Genomic DNA, 20,002 nt, shown 5'->3' on the forward strand with positions numbered 1-20,002 from the left:
AAGTATGGATGTTACCTTTAGGGAGTCTGAGCTTTATTTTTATACACCTCAATCACCTCTTCAAGGGGAGAATAAGGAGGAAGAGGTAGACGTGATAGCACCTGCCCTTATACAGTTTTTTAGTCAAAATCCTAGTTATGACAAGGAACAACCTAAAACTAGGCGATTGGATAGGCCGAATTTGAAAACTTATACACAACAGGAAAAGACAAATAAAGCCATCCAGTATGTAATACCTGATCAAGCGCCATCTCTGAGTTCAATCCCTAAAAATGTATGATGTGTCTCCTTTAACTTTGATTGCTCTAATTCTAATTCCATTACTAATGATCTTGATGTTCCTATTGCTATCAGAAAAGGAGTCAAAGCTTGTACTAACATCCTATTTCTAACTTTGTTTCCTATGATTCTTTGTCTCCTTCCTATAAAACCTTTGTATTGTTTGTTTCTTCCGTTTCTATTCCATAGGGTTGGCAAGAAGCATATCATGATCCGAAATGGAAAGAGGCAATGGTTGAAGAGATGAAGGCTTTGGCAAAAAATCAGACTTGGGAACTTGTTACTCCCCCATTGGGAAAGAAACCAATTGGATGCAAATGGATGTTTACAATGAAACATATGACAGATGGTTTAGTCGAAAGGTACAAAGCTAGACTAGTGGCAAAGGGCTTCTCCCAGACCTATGAGGTGGACTATCAAGAGACTTTTGCTCCTGTTGCAAAAATGAATACTATCAAAATCATGTTATCATGTGCAGCTAACCTTGATTGGGACCTACAACAGTGATATCAAGAATGCCTTCCTACATGGAAACTTGGAGGAAGAGGTGTATATGGAAATTCATCCAGGATTTGATGATGAGAAGACTAAAGGGAAGGTTTGTAGATTAAAGAAAGCATTACATGGTTTGAAGTAGTCACCTAGGGCATGGCTCAATAGGTTCAGTAAGGCCATGATCTCATTTGCATATCATCAAAGCAATGCTGATATACCTTGTTTATTAAACACTGTAATGGTCAGATCACATATTGTTTATGTCAACGATATAGTTGTGACTGGGGATGATAAGAAAGAGATTGCCCAACTCATAAAACTTTTAGCTTAGGAGTTTGAGATAAAGGATTTGGGTATGTTGTGATATTTCCTTGGAATAAACGTTGCTGATCTGATCAAGGAATCTTTATTTCTCAAATGAAATATATTTTGGATCTCCTTGAAGAAACCGATATGTTGGGATGTAAACCAGTAGATTTTCCTATTGAAGGCAATCACAAATTACAAGCAGAAGTGGGTGAGTCACTTGATTTAGGCCAATATCAGAGGTTGGTTGGGAGATTGATTTATCTCTCACACACCAGACCAGACATAGCTTATGTCGTAAGTTTGGTAAGTCAATATATGCATGACCCTCGGGATTCTCATCTAGAGGCTGTTTTCCGCATTTTAAGATACCTGAAATCTGTACCTAGAAAAGGACTGCTCTTCTCTAAACATGGTCACCTAAAGATAGAAGCTTTTACAAATGCAGATTGGGCTGGATCTCCTGATGATAGGTCAACATCTGGTTATTGCACAGTTATAGGTGGAAATTTAGATACTTAGAGGAGCAAAAAACAAAATGTGGTAGCTCGGTCAACTGCAGAAGCAGAATATAGAGCTATGGCACAGGGTGTTTGTGAATTACCATGGCTGCAGAAAGTAATGGAAGAATTCTGATTGTCAGAAGGGAAATGTCTATCCTTGTTCTATGATAACAAGGCTACTATTAGTATAGCTCACAATCCGGTTCAACATGATCGAACAAAACATATAGAGATTGACCGGAATTTCATAAAAGAAAAAATAACAGATGGTGTTTGGTGGAGAATTTTTAGGAATAATTTGAAAAATAATTATTGTATTTTGTGTCTGACTATTAGAGCCTAATATTGTGCTTTCTATATTTGTGATAACTTCCTGTTTTAGGGCTGCTTTAGGGTTAACATATATATATATATATATGCATATGTACACATACATATATATATATATATATATATATATATATATATATATATATATATGTATATATATAGGCTGCTGAAAATAATATTTTTCATGACACAGAATAAAAACTCTTGTTTTTTCCTCTCAACAGTTTCCAATTAACAGAACGGTTCTTTATTTATTTATTGTTTCACTTTATAACGTATGACTTGGTTTAATGAAGTTGAGTCTTTCAGTTAATTTATTTATTAAAAATAAACAAAATCCTACCAATAGTTTTCTACATCCTACAATGCTTTTCCACTAACAGTAGCTTAGCTTCTCTTTACAACATTTTTAGAGCAAATCTACTCCCATAGAATTTCCTGCAGAAGTTGCCACCAGGCCAAACTAAATTTGCAAGATCTCTTGGGATGATATTACCAAGCCACACAGCCAGAAGAAAACGCATATAAGTTAAATGAACTAAAAAGGTTGAACCATAGAGACAACATACAAAGATACAGTTCATCAAACATACAAAGAAACATAATAACTTGCAGTTGTCAGACATACATAAGCCACAAACACGCATGTCCACTTATACACACAGCATAAAGATACTTAAAAGCAATAACAAACATGAAAATGGGAGGAAAAAAAGATATAGAACTTATAGAATTACCTGATAATTCACCCTAAAACGTCCAAGAAGGCGACAGTACTCATGGTAATTATCATGATCAGCAAGACCTGACATCCAATGTAGACATGATTTTTAATTGATAAATACTGAAGGAAAAATTAATAATTGAAAAAAAAAAAACATAATAGAATACAAAACACAGCCTGAGAACCCAGTTCCATTTCAAAGGACAGGAGTGCCCAAGAGTCAAGCCATTGGTGTAAACTTCTCTAAAATCAACACATCAATTAACTGTTATTATTTGATTTCCAATGAAGCATATTACAATTAAGCCACATAAAAAGTGATTACTAACAAATTTCAGCACACAAACAAACAAATATCAACAGAAAAATTCTATGCACGAAAGGGCTTGCACAAGTAGATTTTAGTTTAGAATTGTTACCCATGGATCCAGATCCATAAGTAGATAAATCCAACCTTGTTTAAGTATTTTCCCAAATTGGTGATTCATACCCAATAACTACTAGAGGGATCAATAATTCAGGTTTTCAGAGAAATATTTCATCCAACCAGATATGAGACATAAAAGTAAAAATTGCAAAATTCCGTTTAACAGCTATTTTAGTACAAGGCAGTCCAAACAGCTCTATAAGCATGTCTTTGAAAGCTATGCCTATGGAAGTACTTTCCCTTAAATTGACCCCAATAGAACTAAGAATCATTAAGACAACAAAGTAATTAAAACCTTAATAATAATAGCATACAAGCCAACGATACCTTGTCCTGATTGGAGAATTTCTTTGGTTCCTGTCATTAGATGGGCCAAAAACTTGGAACGGGCTGCCTCATTTGCAAATAAAGAACGTCTTACAGATGCTAGTCTTACCAAGCATTCCAGTGCCTAAAAGAAAGGGTTAATAGTGTGAATATAAGTTTGAGTATAGCAAACCCTTCAATAATCAGCAAGGAAAATTCAATTAAAAAACGAGATAATAAGTTGAATTTACTAATTTCAATAGAAAAAACAAGTTATGCTTTAAAACCATACATGCAACAGCACTACAACAGGCAATAAGAAATAATTGCAATCACTGACTAACTATATACAGAAGATATAGTCAAACTTTAGGAATAGTCAGCAAGATTTTTGCTTTTCTCATTCTTATTAGCAAAAAGTTCAAGTCAAAGACCCAACAAATGCAATCACGTATGCAAGAAGAGAATATCATGCACATCAAATTGGCTTAGACAATGAATTATGCTACAGTTACAATTTAGCAAAAAATAATGGGCTTGGAATTACCCTATGGTTACACACACACACAAACACAAATCTTAATCTGATTTCTTTCCAATATCCCAACAACCACTAACACAGATGCCTGCAACACTGATTTAATCACCTTCCAATTGATCACTCTACCAATCACTTAATAACTACTTCTACACTATTGCTACTTGTTGGGTAGCGACAGTCACCCTAATTGTTACCATAACCAACATTTCCTGGCCCAGGATGACGATTTAACAGAAATTCAGGACCAAAACTGCATTCAAGCCCTTATTACACACAACTACACATACAAACATGAATACATATAAACATAGATACATATATAACTATATATGCATGTACTAGATTACATTCACAAAACAAACTATAGCAAGCTACCTACTATGCAAGGGAAACTAATCTTGTAAAGCCTTTCTGAGCCTATCTAGTTACCTCAACAAGGAGTTTTTTTTTTAATGCTTTAAATAAATCACCGGTTCATATTTCACCTCCCTAAAACCTCCTCTTTGCTTGAACCAACCTTGCACCATAATTCATCCCTCACCAGTTGACTTTTCATTTCCACCATTGTAAGTGTGATATTCCTTTGGCACTAGTAATGGGAACAAAACAACCTATGTCATGCATTATCACACTAATCATAAGCAGAACATTAATTTGTGAAAACCAACATATGCTTACATCCATCTCTCACTTATAATACAAAATATATTTATTGACTTCGTTCATGTTTGTCCACATACACAGGACACATATATTAACCTTAGAAATTAATACCACAACAACAGTTCTATTTATAAACATCATCTATCATATATAACAGAACTAACACAATCACAAAGCATGGATAGCAAGGTCTCCCACAGAAAAATGAAGCATCATACCTATATACTAATAACCCATGCATAACCTTCTAAACAATATGTTAATTTCAAAGTTTAATGCTATCCAGATACCAGTATCTGGTTTACACGGGGATTCTGATCCTAAATTAGATACCTAAAAAATTAAAACAAGAAGTTCCAAACAGTGAGGCATAATTGCTTCCAACAATTTAAAACAATATATATTAAAAAGCAAGGAAAATGTTAAAACAGTATAAACAAACCTCCTTTGAAAGAGGAGCTTTAGTAATGGAATAATAATCAAAAAATATCTGAAGTGTTGAAGAATCCTCCAATACTGGCCTCCAAGATGATGGAATCTGTAAGGTTAACACCATATACTTGGTTATTTACAAATAATGCCCAATGAGAGACTTTCAAGCAACTAAAAGTTAAAAGAAGTGCACAGTTGAGAAAATGTTCCATAGATACCTGAACGGTACCAAACTCTTCTGAACTTTCATCAATTGATGTCCCAACAAAATCAAAGGATAAACATTTCAGTGCAAGAGAAAGTGCCAGCTCTTGCAATCGACTTGCAACTGCATATTTCATATAATCACCAACAAAGAATCACATGAAAAAAAATGAATAGGGCAAGAATAAGGAGTCAAGGAGAAGGGAATGGATCCAAATAGAAAACATGAGCAAATTAGCATGTTACCATCATTTTTCAGATGACGCAGTGATGTTAAAGATATTTGGAATATTTGAAAAAGTGACTGATCCCTGAAGGAACAAGCTACCCTTCGATGATGTGTTGATGACAACCCAGGATTAGGCTGAAAGTTAAGGTGTCAAGAAACATGCAAGCACATGAAAAAATTCCATTGCAAGTAAATGAATGAGTAATTGTAATTGAAAAGAAAAAGAAAAGGAAAATTAGAGTATTAAACAGTACCCAGTTCTGGATCAAAGGTGAAGTTAAACAACCTAGGGATCACTAATTAGGATCTAGTGTCTTCCAACAAAAGTAACAGCATTTATAATTTTAATTTGTTGGGGGGGGGGGGGGAAGGGGTTAGGGGGTAAGCCTATGTTAAGGTTTATTCTAATGCTATATTCCTGTTAATAGTATGCATGTTCACAGGTAACATAAACTGCAAATGGCACCATTGTAATATGAACTGTGGCATACTATAAAGTGCTGATCAACGACCTTCCTTAGTACCCAATAAAAAGATAGCACCAGATTCTTGGAAACATATCAAGAACAGCCAAATAAAACTGCTTTCAGCCACATATGGATGCTTCATAACTGTCCCTAAACTTCAGATGCAAACACAGAATGGGCCAAGAAAATATCTTCGGAAGAGTAATTCACTCATTACAACTTCATTTTAACGGACATGAGAAAATAACATAACAAAAGACCAACAAATGCAATCCTTCTCACAGTTTTTTGCTATCAACAAAATACCTACACAAAAATTATACAAACTCACCACCATATCAATAGTATGGAGGTCAAGGACATGCAGCATGTTCCATCCCATAAATTAACATAGCAAAAAGCATGTATTCTTTCACAGGAATCCCGTGGCAAAAACATATTAAAAGAGCAAGTTTCATACCATCCGATACTAATTAGCAATTATCCAGCATCAGAATGATAAACTAGGAATCAAGTAGAAAATAACCTGGTTCATCTCAGAGACAAGTTGATTTAGTATCTTCAAACCGATGGCATAATGTTCTGAAGTTCCCTGGTAAAGCAAAATGCCAACAAGCAGGAAACCTCAGCAAACTCTACAAACTAACAGTGCAGACAGCAAGTAATGTGAGCTTCAAAAGTTAGCGATTCATCAATGCACAAAAACAGCACAAGCATTTTAACAGGAGATACTAATAAAATTGAAAATTGATGATGCTAATATGAACAAACAAAAATAGTTGCAAAACGCGTATTTTGACTTCAATAGAGCATATCACATTAAGAAAATTATACAAGACAGTTTGGCCATGCACAAAGAAAACACATAGTGGTTTAGTGAAGTGATTCAATATTTGAACTCGCATTTCAGGTGCAAGGAAGTAAGAAGGCTAAAAGCTATGAAGCCAAAGACTTCTCAATACACATATTATATATACAGGTGTGTATCTATACACCAGTACAATCAACAGAATTAAACAAAATGACCAACTTTAGACACATGATGCAACAGATACTCGCACACATGCAATAAGGTGTCATTTTAATTGTTACCTTTACTACATTGCCCTTTGCTTCCAGAAGAATTTAATGTCTATAAATGCACGGTTTTCCTTTTACAATATAAAACAATTACATTAACAACAGCACCATGCCTTTAAAAAAAACAGCATCCCATTAATCACTTATCAGGATTTCGATTTCTCCCACTTGCTTTTGATTTAAAGCAATCTTTTAGTAAAGAAACAACTAAACCGAGAGCCTAGAATGACAACCAAATCACCTGACTCAAGAAGTTGGTGGACTCTTTAACCACGTCACGGAATCTTTCATCATCAAACCATCCAAACTTAGTCACCCGGCTTAACAATTGAATCAAAGATGCAGTAACAAACTGTTCCAACTTCGGTCCTCTCGTCGCCAAATAGTTAAAAAGATAAGTCCCTATAAAATTTTTTACAAAAACAAAACTAAATTAAATCTTGTGAAAAATAAAACAGAAAGCAAGAGCAAAACATCAAGAAGCAAAAGATATACTCCACATACAGATATCGATACGAAGCGGCAGAGCAAGGCTATGATCAGTGACTTGTTTCAAAAGACTTGAACTAGCAAGCATCAAAGCGTAAGGAGTCAAAGCATTTTCAAGAATGTATTGGCATTGCGAAATGTAATCAGTGTTAACAGAAAAGCATTTCAAAGTGTTCTCGGCATGAGCTCTCTCCGCCGAGTCCTGCGAATTGTATAGCCTTTCGCATAACGCTTCTAACTGCGCCAAGTTCTCCATTCTTCGATCACCTGAAAACAAAAAAAAAACAACAACAAAAACGAAAATATAAATCGATTTGATCGTCTGAAAACAAAAAATAAGGGAGCTATGGTGTTTGTTTACCTTGTTTGGATCTTAAGCGAAAGATCTAAAAAGCGGCGGTTTAGCGGAATGTGAAGAAGAAAATGAAATACTCAGAAAATATCGAAGAGGGAGAAGGGTTTGGTTTTTCTAAGATGGGAAGGAGGAATCAGCAATGCTCTTCTTCATTTTCCTTTCTCTTTTTCCTTTTTTTTTTTTCCTTCTTTGCCTGTCGGGTTTGTGAGTCTATTTGTATAATACAAGTGTAGGTTTTCCTTTGCTTTTGGCCGCTTGATTTTATTACTGCGTCCCAGATCGAACGGCAGCTTATTTTTTAGTCTTCTTTTCGAAAATATAATTACTTGTTGGGGTGTGCAAATGGTCAATTCAATATTAAAATTTTAAAATTCGAACAAATTTAATTAATTGTATATAAAAATTTAACTGAATCAAATTATTATACTTAATACAACTCCTTCAATTAATTTGATCAAACAACATTTTAAATTTAAAATATATTTATTGAATAATATAAAAATAAAAAATATATTAATATATATAATAATTTAAATTCATATTAATTCAAGTTCGATCAATTCAGTTGAGAAATTTAGTCATCAAAAACTGAATTAAATTAACTAAAAGAACAATACTTACAATATCAACAAATCATAAATTTTGATTAAATCTTTTGAAGTAAGAGTTTTAATAAAAAATAAAGAGATTAGAAGAAAATAAACTTACGTATCTTTCTTGAAAAGGTTTCTGCCACCACTTCTCTCTTCCTCCTCCTCTTAGCTTTACCGTGCCTCTCTTTCTCTCTTTCATTCTTGGTTGATTTTTTTTAAAAAAAATCATTAATTAAAAAAAAAAAAGACAAAATCAATTGTCATCTTATAGTCTAGGGTTCTATATCTTATCTACTTAAAATTCAAATTGAAAGTATTATTAAAGAATAAGTGGTAAGTTTGTTTTATTGAGCAATCAATTGTTGGTATTGTGGTGGTGAATTTACCACAATTCACTAAGTGTCAAAAATAAAAATCTCAAAATAAAATATACGTTTTATCTTATTTTAATAGATTTTTAATTTTTTAGATGTGATTACGTTATTTGTAATATGAATTATGTGTTTTTCTTTTTATGTAATTAGATTATTTGTTTCCTTTATAAGCGAAATTTTTGAAATCCATACTTTACACAAATACATGAATCCACTTAGATCCAACTACATCAATTGATATAAAAAGAAGGTTTATTGTAAGTTTTGTTTCCTTTCTAATCAAACCAAAAATTCAAATTCATTTTAATTTAATCAATTTGTTTAATCCGAAATGATTTTACTAACCCTCAAATGTTTATAACTCTTCTTTATTTATATTTATTAAATAAATCAAGGGTCATTACCTTAGGTCATTGGCATTAGAGTTTTTATTTTTTTCGGATAAAAAATGATATACTAAATATTTGTGATACATGTGTTCACAATGTATGTTACCATCATAATCTAATAGTACTTATTTGTTTGCTATAAAATTAAAGTTTTAGAGGTCAAATAGCAATAAAACTAATTTATATATTTTAAACAAGAAGATTTTAGAGTATCTTTTGTACACTCTCAACTTAAATTTATGGTATCCAAAAAAATATTATTTTGATTTTTTTTCATTATTCTTATATGACTTGGCTGATAGCCCAATAAATTGAAACAATTTTTTGCTTAAATTAATTTGATTTTACAACTCAGCATATCCTTATATTTGATAATTTAAATTATTAGTTTTTTAAAGAAACAATTCCTTAAAAAAAAAGCAAAGAAAATAAATAAAGTAAAAGAAATACATTATTTTCCTAATCTCATAATTACAACTCTTAATATTATACTCTATATTCGAACCCTAAGACTAGGATTAATGTGTTTTGTAATATAATGTTAGAAAAAACTCTTAAATTATTCAAAAAATTTAAATAAATTTTTATTCTGTAATCATTATGACTAAAGAAAGGTGATAAAAGAAACTTATTTAAAAAGTTTTTAATAGTTCAATGATTTTTAATATATTATACCTCTTTTTTTGTTGCACTTTGTATGTTTAATAAACTTCAAAACTAGTGAGATTAAAAAACATATATTTCTATTAAAAAAACCATATATTTCCCCAAAAAAAAAGAAAAGAGAAAAGAAAGCCATATTTAAAATTAAATTACAAGAAACCCCTGAGCGTATACCAAAGATGTATGTTTCCCATGTTCAGTTCTTTTTAAAAATTATACATAAAACATGCTATGCACAAACAGGATTCAAGGAAAATTCTGAGGGATATAAGACATCCTAGTCAATTATTTCTCCCTCTTCTTCCTCATTCCTCACAATTCCTTCTCCACTATCAGCTTTCTCCTCCCTAGCATACAAGGCCACTTGGTCAGCTTGAGTGTCATGTTTATTTTCATCATCTTCATCGCCATTAACATCATTATCGTCCTTGCTTTCACGATCACCATCATTGTCACTGTCATCGCCATCTTTATTCTCACCATTAACAATACTTTGGATCATTGTCTTGTCGCAGACTTCTAGTTTATCTTCCCCAACAACCAAGGGTTTCTCTCGAACTATCTCACCCTCGCTCAGACCATCCCTAACAACCACCAGAGGATATTTCAAGGGCTTCTCAGGCCAATCCTTGAAGAAAGAATTTATAACCATGAATCTAAAAACCTGCAACAAATGACTTTTATCTTTCCTTATATCAGCACTAAGAAGCTTCTGCAAAAGGGTTGGGCTCCTTTTGTTGACAGAAGTGCCATCAAATGATTCCTCATTAGTTGATCTTCTTTTCCTGGAAAAACGGTCTCTTTTATCAAATCTCACTCTTTTATCATGCCTCTTTTCAAATCTCCCCCTCTTTGTTAATGGCCAACTGTTCTCTTCTCTTCCATTCACCTTTTTCTCTGAACCTAACAGATAGTGTGAAGGAATTTCTGCAACTTCAACTCCTAATTCAGCTTGCTTTGCCAAAATTTCCTTGAGTTGCTGGAACAAAGGTTTTGATATATTAAAGAAAATAAGTTATCAAGAAAAAACCTTACTTATATAGCTCAGTGACAATGAAGCATTATTCCCACCACCTTGCTGTAATTTTACTCTCTAATTGCCTATTTTTATAACAAGTTTATATACAAGAACCAAAAGTTTTAGCAATTTCTTCATGCTCATTTGAATTGTTAGACATGCTAGGTCCTATTAGGCAATACCAGTTGTCTAGCATCTTGGATGCTACTACTATAACTATTACATATATGCGTAGGACGAGACGCTAGACCTGTTAAAGATGGAAACCATCAAATAGTTATTGATCAATGGCTCCCTTTTAACATGAGATAGGTCACATGCTCAAGTCAATGCAATACTTGCAAGTTCTTAATAGATCAAGAAATATATACCTCACTTCGCAATTTGGCAACCTCAGCATCTGATACTTTCCCACTGAGTTTCTGCAGTAAGCAAAGCTGATTATCATGAGACATATTTCAAACAAAAAAAAATTGAAGAGCATTCAGCAACTTAATCTAACCTTCTTTATGTTGGTTTTTGTCGGATAGTGCTTCTTACGTTCTTCACGCCACTGTCGTATTTCTTGCTCCGTGTAGGTCAAAGCAAGAGATCTTCTAATTTAAAAAAGAATTGTGGACACATCCAAACAGAGAATAATAGTTAGAAAGAAGGTAAATCTAGGGGAGAGAGAGAGATCTATAACAAAATACAGTAGGATGTCAACAAAATTGATCACAGCAACTGAATTTGATTTATGCTATGGGGTACAAAAATGATCAGAATTAATGACCATTTAGAAGGCAGCTGGTAAATGAATTGAAAACTATGCTTGGCTAAAATTCATCAAACCAAAATCTGAGGTCAATGAATTACATGAAAATTGCCACTTGCAATTTATAGCTGATACAAAACAAGCAACTCACAATTATGGCTTCAGTTAGCACTATATATATTTATATATATATTTTACATTCCCCATCAAACAATCAAATTCAGGCGCTTAAAAACACTCTGAAAAGCTGTGAAACATTAAAAATTCTGGTATCTATACAGTACAAGAACAAGGGATGGAGCACGACCATTCCGTGCAAAAACTGGGATACCATTCTCAATACTTACAGTCCTTGTAATACATTGCAAGAGTTACAAATGGACATTTAGGGCCTAAATTAACTGATCCTAAATTTGCCTATCATCAATGATTTCATCATGATACATCTTCAAGAATTTAAGCACCTCATGGAAATCAAGTTAATTAAGGGTTAAGTTTAGGGCAAGCCAATAGTTTTTAACATGATTGCATAGAAATGAGTCCCACCTTAACCGCTATTATAATATTCAAGGAATGAAGTTTCCAAATCAACCATATAAGGCCCATTCATCTGAAACTCAATGGAATGCATTGTTGGAATGACTCTTTCAAGGCTGTTTGGGTGGTTTAACAAAGGATTCATCAACCTTTGTTGTTTAGGTAATATGATCTGATCATATGGCTTTATTTTACATTTAGATTCGGTGCTCAATACGGCATGAATGAGATCCTAGGAGGGTGAGGTGCATTTTATTTGTTTGTTTCCTTCCGCTGCAATTTTGTTTGTATTTGATGCATGACCAGCCCTAACCCAATATGCATCTCCACTTAGACCAATCCTATCATTTAACTTCTTATATTTTAGGTGATACATGTATCAGCTCCGCTGACACTACTGTTCCATAATCTATACCACTATGGTAGAAGATTCAGGTAAAATATGCACTTCCTTAAGATTTAAAAGAAAAAGCCCCAGTCTACTATCATTTGATATTTTGATAAAGTTTAGACCAGAAACAACTTGTCAGGAATGCCCAATCACAACCAAAAGCTCACATGATTTATTAAGTAATATAACATTTATTGCCCAGCCAAAGACCTATTTCAACTAACAAAGCCATTAATCAGTTGGATGTTAAAATGCATAAACAAAGCAAAACAAAAGCTGTCTAATTTCAGGCTACCCGCCATCGTGGTGTAGTAGCCATCATTTCAAAGGCAATTTGAACTAAATAAATGCTTCATTTTTTTTTTTTTTGTTAAATATCTCATGTTACAATGGCATTATTCTCAAGCAAACATCACTTTCACGCAGCATAGACCCAATAAGAGTTTTCTTTGCATCTGACAAGCAAACATACAATATATCGGTAAGACCAAGCAGAACTTACTTTCTCTTTTCCTTGTCTGGTTTTGTAGAATTAGAATGAGGAAATTTAGCTGCCCTCTCATCATCCTGCCCTGTTATTTTCAACCAATGGATGAAGAGATATTAGAAATTATTTCAAAAGAAACAAAAGCAAAAGGTTAGGCAGAAAGGAAGCCAATTCCAAGCCATAGTCATCAAAATGTGCAGTTAATGGGAAATTGTTTGGCAAGTTTCTTAAGAAGCCAAAATAATTAAGTAAATAAATATTGCAAATCAGACTCAAAACATATATCCAAAGATATCTACATATTGGCATTCACACATGGACTCAAATAAATCAAACAAGCTATATTTTCTCTTTCCCCTTTCTCATTTTCTTAGTTTCCTATCAATAGGCAAGAATTTAAACCTCACAACAGCATTAGCTCTCCCCATCTCATACCTCAATGATCTGAACCCCAGACCATAGCTACTCAGGATCTTGATTTATTAATGTTAAAAAATAACCTTCTATACTTATCCCACCAAAAACAAAAACCCTTCAATACTAAATTAAATGTTCAAATATTAACCAAAAAGCAACTTCCATCAATCACTCTATACACCTTGCATATCTTATTCTATTTCTTGAATACTACTTCACTTACATGAACATATGAACGAGGATTAACCAATGTCAAATTTGAGAATTACTGAAATCAATCACTGAAACAGTGATTTCAAACAAACTGACTCTCAACTGTAAGAAAATTTTTTTTCAAGAATTCAAGCAATCTAGTACTTGCATAGAAGTATTATATGTTTCTAAATCATTCACGAATTCCACATCTCTCAGTCATATTTGTATCCAGCATTTACATGATGAGAGGAGGCATGGGGAGAAAGGATAGGGTTTTTTGCTTGCAAATTTCAATAAACGAGTTGAAAGCAACAACTCAGGTTGAGGGTTCCTAATCAGAACCCTGACGCAAACAAGGGAGAACCAGTTTTAAAACCTACGAGTAGCAGGGATTTTCCACCAAAATCCTATACAACTATCCTTAGAAATCTTTGTTCCACCCTGTCCCAGAAGTCTATTTTCAATCAGCCCATTGGATTACTAGTTAGGAAACAAATGGCATATCATTTTCTTTAGACCATAGAAGACCAAAAGCAAGATTTAGAAACCAGGATTTCAAATTAAAACTAGTTTTCCAGAGATACAGAGGGTAAATTTCACCAAACCCCTTTTCCCACTTTTGTCACTGGACTCTAATTTGTCCCAATTGAGTAAATAAAGTTCTTAAAGTGCATTAAATTCAGTCATTCTAACCTGTCTTGTTTAAATTAGACACAAAGATGATGTGACACCATATTAGAAGTCCAATGTCAAATAACCATAAAGGAAAGCTTATCTACACACAAACCAAATCATGCATTCGAATGTATATTTACTTAAAACAGAAAATTAGAAATTATTTGCAATTCATAAAGAGGGGAACCTTTTTTCTTTTGTCCATTAGATGATGCAAACTTTCTCTTTGCATTATCCACTTGATGAAATCGAGACTGCTGAAACTTAGACTTATGAAATCTACAAAAATAGAATTTCAGCTGCATCACAAGCCATTAAAGTCTTTCACAAAGAGAAGCTAGAAACAAAAAGATATTTAAGAATACACACACCCCCATTTTGAATCCCTAGCAACATTTCTGCCTGGAAAATTATTCAAATTCTGACCACTTTTACCAGGACTGCCCTGCAAGAATTTAAAAGACTTCAATTAATTGCAGCAGCCAAAGCAAAGAGATACACACCAGAAATATCGTGGAAAGGAGCATTTCACACAATATATCGAGATATCATTTCCTGCTTAACAATTAAAGATATTATTAAAAACACGACAGCAAGGCAGCTTCAGAAATTGTGAGTTTGGTAAAAGTAGAACATGAGCTAATAAGAAAAGGTCCCCAAATGAAGGAGTATCCCCATTTATGAATAAATCGTTCCAAGTTCTCAAAAGTCATAGCAGAACAACTCATCCTTCTTTCTACATTTAAAAACAAAAATTAATTCCAAAGTTGGTTGAATCTCCAATGTTAACCCTACCAGATTTGTTTTAAACCATTCTCACATATCAAACAATGGGAACCGCTGCAGTATTAAAAGAATAGTTTTGCTAGAATCAGTGCTTTACTCTAGCATAGGCGATCGGACTTTCTTGAACCAAATTTAGAGTAATATAAACTACAATGGCACTAATTATCTAGTTCTGGCACAAAGTTAAAACAGTAAGAGAAAAAAAATAGATACCATTGGCTTTCTGAATGATGGGCCCCCTAGTACTTGTGCACCTGCTGCGGAAGACGATGGCTTTGATGCGTTAACATTTGCCAAATTTTGCTGACTCTGGTTGGCTTGCTGCTGTATCTGGTTTTGCTGCATAAATCCAAACTGTGGATTCGGAGGAACACCGGCAGGATTGAGGCATCCCATTGTTTGACCACCAGAAACAAACTGAGAGAGATTTGGGATTTGGTTCAAAAGTTGGCCAATGCTCTGCAATTGGTTCTGCAAAAAAAGTTGTTGTTGCTGCTGATGCTGCCCATTTGTCAAACCCATATTATTTTGATTAAGTTGTTGAGGTAAATTTAACCAATTGGGTTGATTTGGGCTCTGCAAAGGGTTATTGAATTGGCCATGAAGTTGTTGGAACATTGAAACATTGTTCAAGTTTGGGAAAATGGGACCAAATTGAGGAACACCCAGATGGTTATTTTGTGAGGGAAGAAGCTGGCTAGCTCCATTCATGAAACCAACATTATTTAGCAATGACATAGCACTGGAATTATTACTCAATGGAATTGGCAGTTGAGGATTAAAAATAGCCATTTGGGGCTGCATCATTAACATGTTGTTGTTGCATTGGTTTTCCACTGCAGAACTTGATTGGAAACCCTGCTGTTTAAACAAAATCAAATCAACGTTCAAATTTTCTCTTAAAAGAATAAAGTACATAAAAAAAGAAAAGAAAGAAAGGAAAGAGAAAAGAGGTACCCTAAAACGTCCAAGAAGTCGACAGTACTCATGGTAATTATCATGATCAGCAAGACCTGACATCCAATGTAGACATGATTTTTAAGTGATAAATACTAAAGGAAAAATTAAAAATTATGAAAAAAAAAACATAATAGAAAACAAAACACAGCCTGAGAACCCAGTTCCATCTCAAAGGACAGGAGTGCTCAAGAGTCAAGCCATTGGTGTAAACTTCTCTAGAATCAACACATCAATTAACCATTATTATTTGATTTCCAATGAAGCATATTACAATTAAGTAACATAAAAAGTGATTACTAACAAATTTCAGCACACGCACAAACAACTATCAACAGAAAAATTCCATGCATGAAAGGGCTTACACAAGTAGATTTTAGTTTAGAGTTGTTACCCATGGATCCAGATCCATAAGTAGATAAATCAAACCTCATTTAAGTATTTTCCCAAATTGGTGATTCATACCCAATAACTAATAGAGGGACCAATAATTCAAGTCTTCAGAGAAACATTTCATCCATCCAGATATGAGACATAAAAGTAAATATTGTAAAATTTCATTCAACACAGATTTCAGTACAAGGCAGGCATGTCTTTGAAAGCTATGCCTATGGAAGTACTTTCCCTTAAATTGAACCGATAGCCACAATAGTACTGAGTATCATTAAGACAACAAAGTAATTAAAACTTTAAAAATAATAACATACAAGCCAATGATACCTTGTCCTGATTGGAGAATTTCTTTGGTTCCTGTCATTAGATGGGCCAAAAACTTGGAACGGGCTGCCTAATTTGCAAATGAAGAACGTCTTACAGAAGCTAGTCTTACCAAGCATTCCAATGCCTAAAAGAAAGGGTTAATAGTATGAATATAAGTTTGAGTATAGCAAACCTCCGAATAATCAGCAAGGAAAATTCAATTCAAAAACAAGATAATAAGTTGAATTTACTGATTTTAATAGAAAAAACAAGTTATGCTTTAAAACCATACATGCAACGGCACTACAACAAGCAATAAGAAAAAACTGCAATCACTGACTAAATATATACAGAAGGTGCAGTCAAACTTTAGGAATAGTCAGCAAGATTTTTGTTTTTCTCATTCTTATTAGCAAAAAGTTCAAACCACAGACCCAACAAATGCAATCACATACGCAAGAAGAGCATATCATGCACATCCAATTGGCTTAGACAATGAATTATGCTACAGTTACAATTTAGCAAAAAATAATGGGCTTGGAATTACCCTAAGGTTACACACACACAAACACGCATCTTAATCTGATTTCTTTATTTCCAATATCCCAACAACCACTAACACAGCTGCCTGCAACACTGCTTCAATCACCTTCAAACTGATCACTCTACCAATCACATTATAACTACTTCTACACTATCGCTATTTATTGGATAGTGACAGTCACCCTAATTGTTACCATGACCAACATTTGCTCGCCAAGGATGACAATTTAACAGAAATTCAATACCAAAACTGCATTCAAGCCATTATTACACACAACTACACATACAAACATGAATACATATAAACATAGATACATATATAACTATATAAGCATGTACTAGATTACATTCACAAAACAAACTATAGCAAACTACCTACCATGCAAGGGAAACTAATCTTGTAAAGCCTTTCTGAGCCTATCTAGTTACCTCAACAAGGAGTTTTTTTTAATGCTTTAAATAAATCACCAGTTCAAATTTCACCTCCCTAAAACCTCCTCTTTGCTTGAACCAACCTTGTACCACAATTCATCCCTCACCAGTTGACTTTTCATTTCCACCATTGTAAGTGTGATATTCCTTTGGCACTAGTAATGGGAACAAAACAACCTATGTCATGCATTATCACACTAATCATAAGCAGAACATTAATTTGTGAAAACCAACATATGCTTACATCCATCTCTCACTTATAATACAAAATAGACATATTGACTTCGTTCATGTTTGTCCACATACACAGGACACATATATTAACCTTAGAAACCTGTCATAAGGTGGGCTATGAACATGTTGCAGAAACAGGTCCAACAAAATGATTAACACTGTAAACTACAAGTCCCAATTTTTGTATTTTCTTCATTGACAACAAAGCACAAGCACATTATTTTGTGCTATGTGCACTACTTTCTCAAACTACATGGTCTGATACTACATAAGACAAAGAAACATATATTTCAAATTGAGAAAAAAAAAAAAAGCTTGTTCCAGATTACACTTTGTTTAAAGCTTCATATTCTAGTTGCAATGTGAAGGACTCCTGCAACACCTTAATAGATTCTATTTTTAGTTGAATCTTCAATATTCCACTGGATCTTTAGGACTCCAGTCCCATCTCAATATGATTTATACTCAGGTATATCTATTATCTTCATGTTTTGCTGCATTTTGGAGGATTCCCACCCCAACCTTACCATATATACTATTTTACTTAAATCATTGTCTTCTGTGAAATTTTCATGAACTACAGCAGGTCAGCCCCACATCAATATAATTTATATTTAGTTAAATCTTCAAGTTTTGCTGCATTTTCCACTCCTGCCCCACCTCAATATTTTTTACACTTTGCCCCATCCTGTCTAAATCCTTATTATCTCCAGAACCCTTTTTCCCAAAGAATTTAGGCATAACCTGCTCTCAGCTACACTAACATATCTATTCCTCAACAGAACCAAAAATTAATACCACCCCAACTATTCTATTTATAAACATCATCTATTATATTAAAACAGAACTAACACAATCACAAAGCATGGATAGCAAGGTCTCCTACAGAAAAATGAAGCATCATACTTATATACTAATAACCCATGCATAACCTTCTAAACAATATGTTAATTTCAAGGTCTACTGCTATCCAGATACCAGTATCTGGTTTACACGGGATTCTGATCCTAAATTAGATACCTAAAAAATTAAAACAAGCAGTTCCAAATAGTGAGGCATAATTGCTTCCAACAATTTAAAACAACATATATTAAAAAGCAAGGAAAATATAAAAACAGTATAAACTAACCTCCGTTGAAAGAGGAGCTTTAGTAATGGAATAATAATAAAAAAATATCAGAAGTGTTGAGAATCCTTCAATTCTGGCCTCCAAGACGATGGAATCTGTAAGGTTAACACCATATACTTGGTTATTTACAAATAATGCCCAACGAGAGACTTTCAAGCAACTAAGAGTTAAAAGAAGTGCACAGTTGAGAAAATGTCTCAAGCTACCCTTCGATGATCTGTTGACGGCAACCCAGGATTAGCATGGTGTTTGTTTACCTTGTTTGGATCTTATGCCAAAGATCTAAAAGGCGGCGGTTTGGTGGAATGCGAAGAAGAACATGAAATACTTAGACAATGTCGAAGAGGGAAACGGAGGGTTTGGTTTTTCTAAGATGGGCTTCTGGCCGCCTGATTTGATTACTCCGTCCTAGATCGAAGGGCAGCTTGTTTTTTAGTCCTCTTTTAAAAAATAAAAAATATTCGTTATAACGGGTGTTTGAAACTCGAAAAAGTTTAATTTATTTTATATAAAAATTGAACCGAATCAAATTATTATACTTAATCCAACTCCTTCAATCAATTTGATAGAACAACATTTTAAATTTAAAATATGTTTATTGAATAATATAAAAATATATTAAAATATATATAATAATTTAAATTCATATTAATTCAAGTTCAATCAGTTTGGTTGAAAAATTTAATCATCAAAAATTGAATTAAATTTTTTAAAATAACAATGCTTACAATATTGAATATATCATAAGCCTTTTTAATCGAACCAAAAATTCAAATTCATTTTAATTTAATCGATTTGTTTGATTTTACTGATCCTCTAATGTTTATAACTCTTCTTTATTTGTATATAGTAAATAAATTAAAGGTTATTATCTTAGGCTTTTGGCATTAGCGTTTTTT

General features: G+C 33.4%; 2 protein-coding genes across 10 annotated transcripts in view; both read right to left on the reverse strand.

Moving 5' to 3' along the window:
• Positions 1 to 8,009, reverse strand: part of LOC18586961 (ARM repeat superfamily protein) — a 30,834-nt gene extending 22,825 nt beyond the window's left edge. For both annotated transcript variants that reach the window (XM_018129453.2, XM_018129452.2), the window contains exons 1-9: positions 7,837 to 8,009; positions 7,491 to 7,742; positions 7,228 to 7,388; positions 6,433 to 6,498; positions 5,457 to 5,574; positions 5,225 to 5,334; positions 5,017 to 5,112; positions 3,392 to 3,515; positions 2,651 to 2,718 (exon numbers count right to left, since the gene is read on the reverse strand). In XM_018129453.2, the coding sequence (XP_017984942.2) occupies positions 2,651 to 2,718; positions 3,392 to 3,515; positions 5,017 to 5,112; positions 5,225 to 5,334; positions 5,457 to 5,574; positions 6,433 to 6,498; positions 7,228 to 7,388; positions 7,491 to 7,731 (984 nt within the window). In that variant the 5' untranslated portion in view covers positions 7,732 to 7,742; positions 7,837 to 8,009. The remainder of the gene's footprint in view (positions 1 to 2,650; positions 2,719 to 3,391; positions 3,516 to 5,016; positions 5,113 to 5,224; positions 5,335 to 5,456; positions 5,575 to 6,432; positions 6,499 to 7,227; positions 7,389 to 7,490; positions 7,743 to 7,836) is intronic.
• A 1,917-nt stretch (positions 8,010 to 9,926) lies between these two features.
• On the reverse strand, positions 9,927 to 19,539 carry NUFIP (GATA zinc finger protein). Of its 8 annotated transcripts, none has more exons than XM_088802553.1 (12): positions 19,361 to 19,516; positions 19,104 to 19,198; positions 17,738 to 17,895; positions 16,787 to 16,910; positions 16,067 to 16,122; positions 15,323 to 15,970; positions 14,695 to 14,768; positions 14,511 to 14,602; positions 13,052 to 13,121; positions 11,370 to 11,463; positions 11,239 to 11,289; positions 9,927 to 10,828 (listed from the first exon to the last, which is right to left on the reverse strand). In XM_088802553.1, exons 4-12 carry the CDS (start codon positions 16,821 to 16,823, stop codon positions 10,127 to 10,129), a joined length of 1,824 nt encoding a protein of 607 aa, XP_088658679.1. In that variant the 5' UTR covers positions 16,824 to 16,910; positions 17,738 to 17,895; positions 19,104 to 19,198; positions 19,361 to 19,516; the 3' UTR covers positions 9,927 to 10,126. The 8 variants fall into 8 exon arrangements, with proteins under 8 accessions (XP_088658679.1, XP_017984937.2, XP_017984935.2 ...); XM_018129448.2 differs by having other exon boundaries at positions 17,824 to 17,895; positions 19,310 to 19,494; XM_018129446.2 differs by having other exon boundaries at positions 17,792 to 17,895; positions 19,310 to 19,494.
• Positions 19,540 to 20,002: the final 463 nt, after the last annotated feature.

The sequence above is a fragment of the Theobroma cacao genome, chromosome 10 (genome assembly GCF_053813885.1).
Source record: "Theobroma cacao isolate CCN51 chromosome 10, ASM5381388v1, whole genome shotgun sequence".
Taxonomy (NCBI): domain Eukaryota; kingdom Viridiplantae; phylum Streptophyta; class Magnoliopsida; order Malvales; family Malvaceae; genus Theobroma; species Theobroma cacao.

Bases quoted from the DNA above. Each gene is read 5' to 3' on its own strand.
- NUFIP (XM_007010580.3), bottom strand. From the start codon at position 16,823: ATGACAGGAACCAAAGAAATTCTCCAATCAGGACAAG. The intron at 15,971-16,066 runs GTACCTCTTTTC...TTGTTTAAACAG, and splicing joins GACTTCTTGGACGTTTTAGG to CAGGGTTTCCAATCAAGTTC. The intron at 11,464-13,051 runs GTAAGTTCTGCT...TTTTTAAATTAG, and splicing joins CCAGACAAGGAAAAGAGAAA to AAGATCTCTTGCTTTGACCT.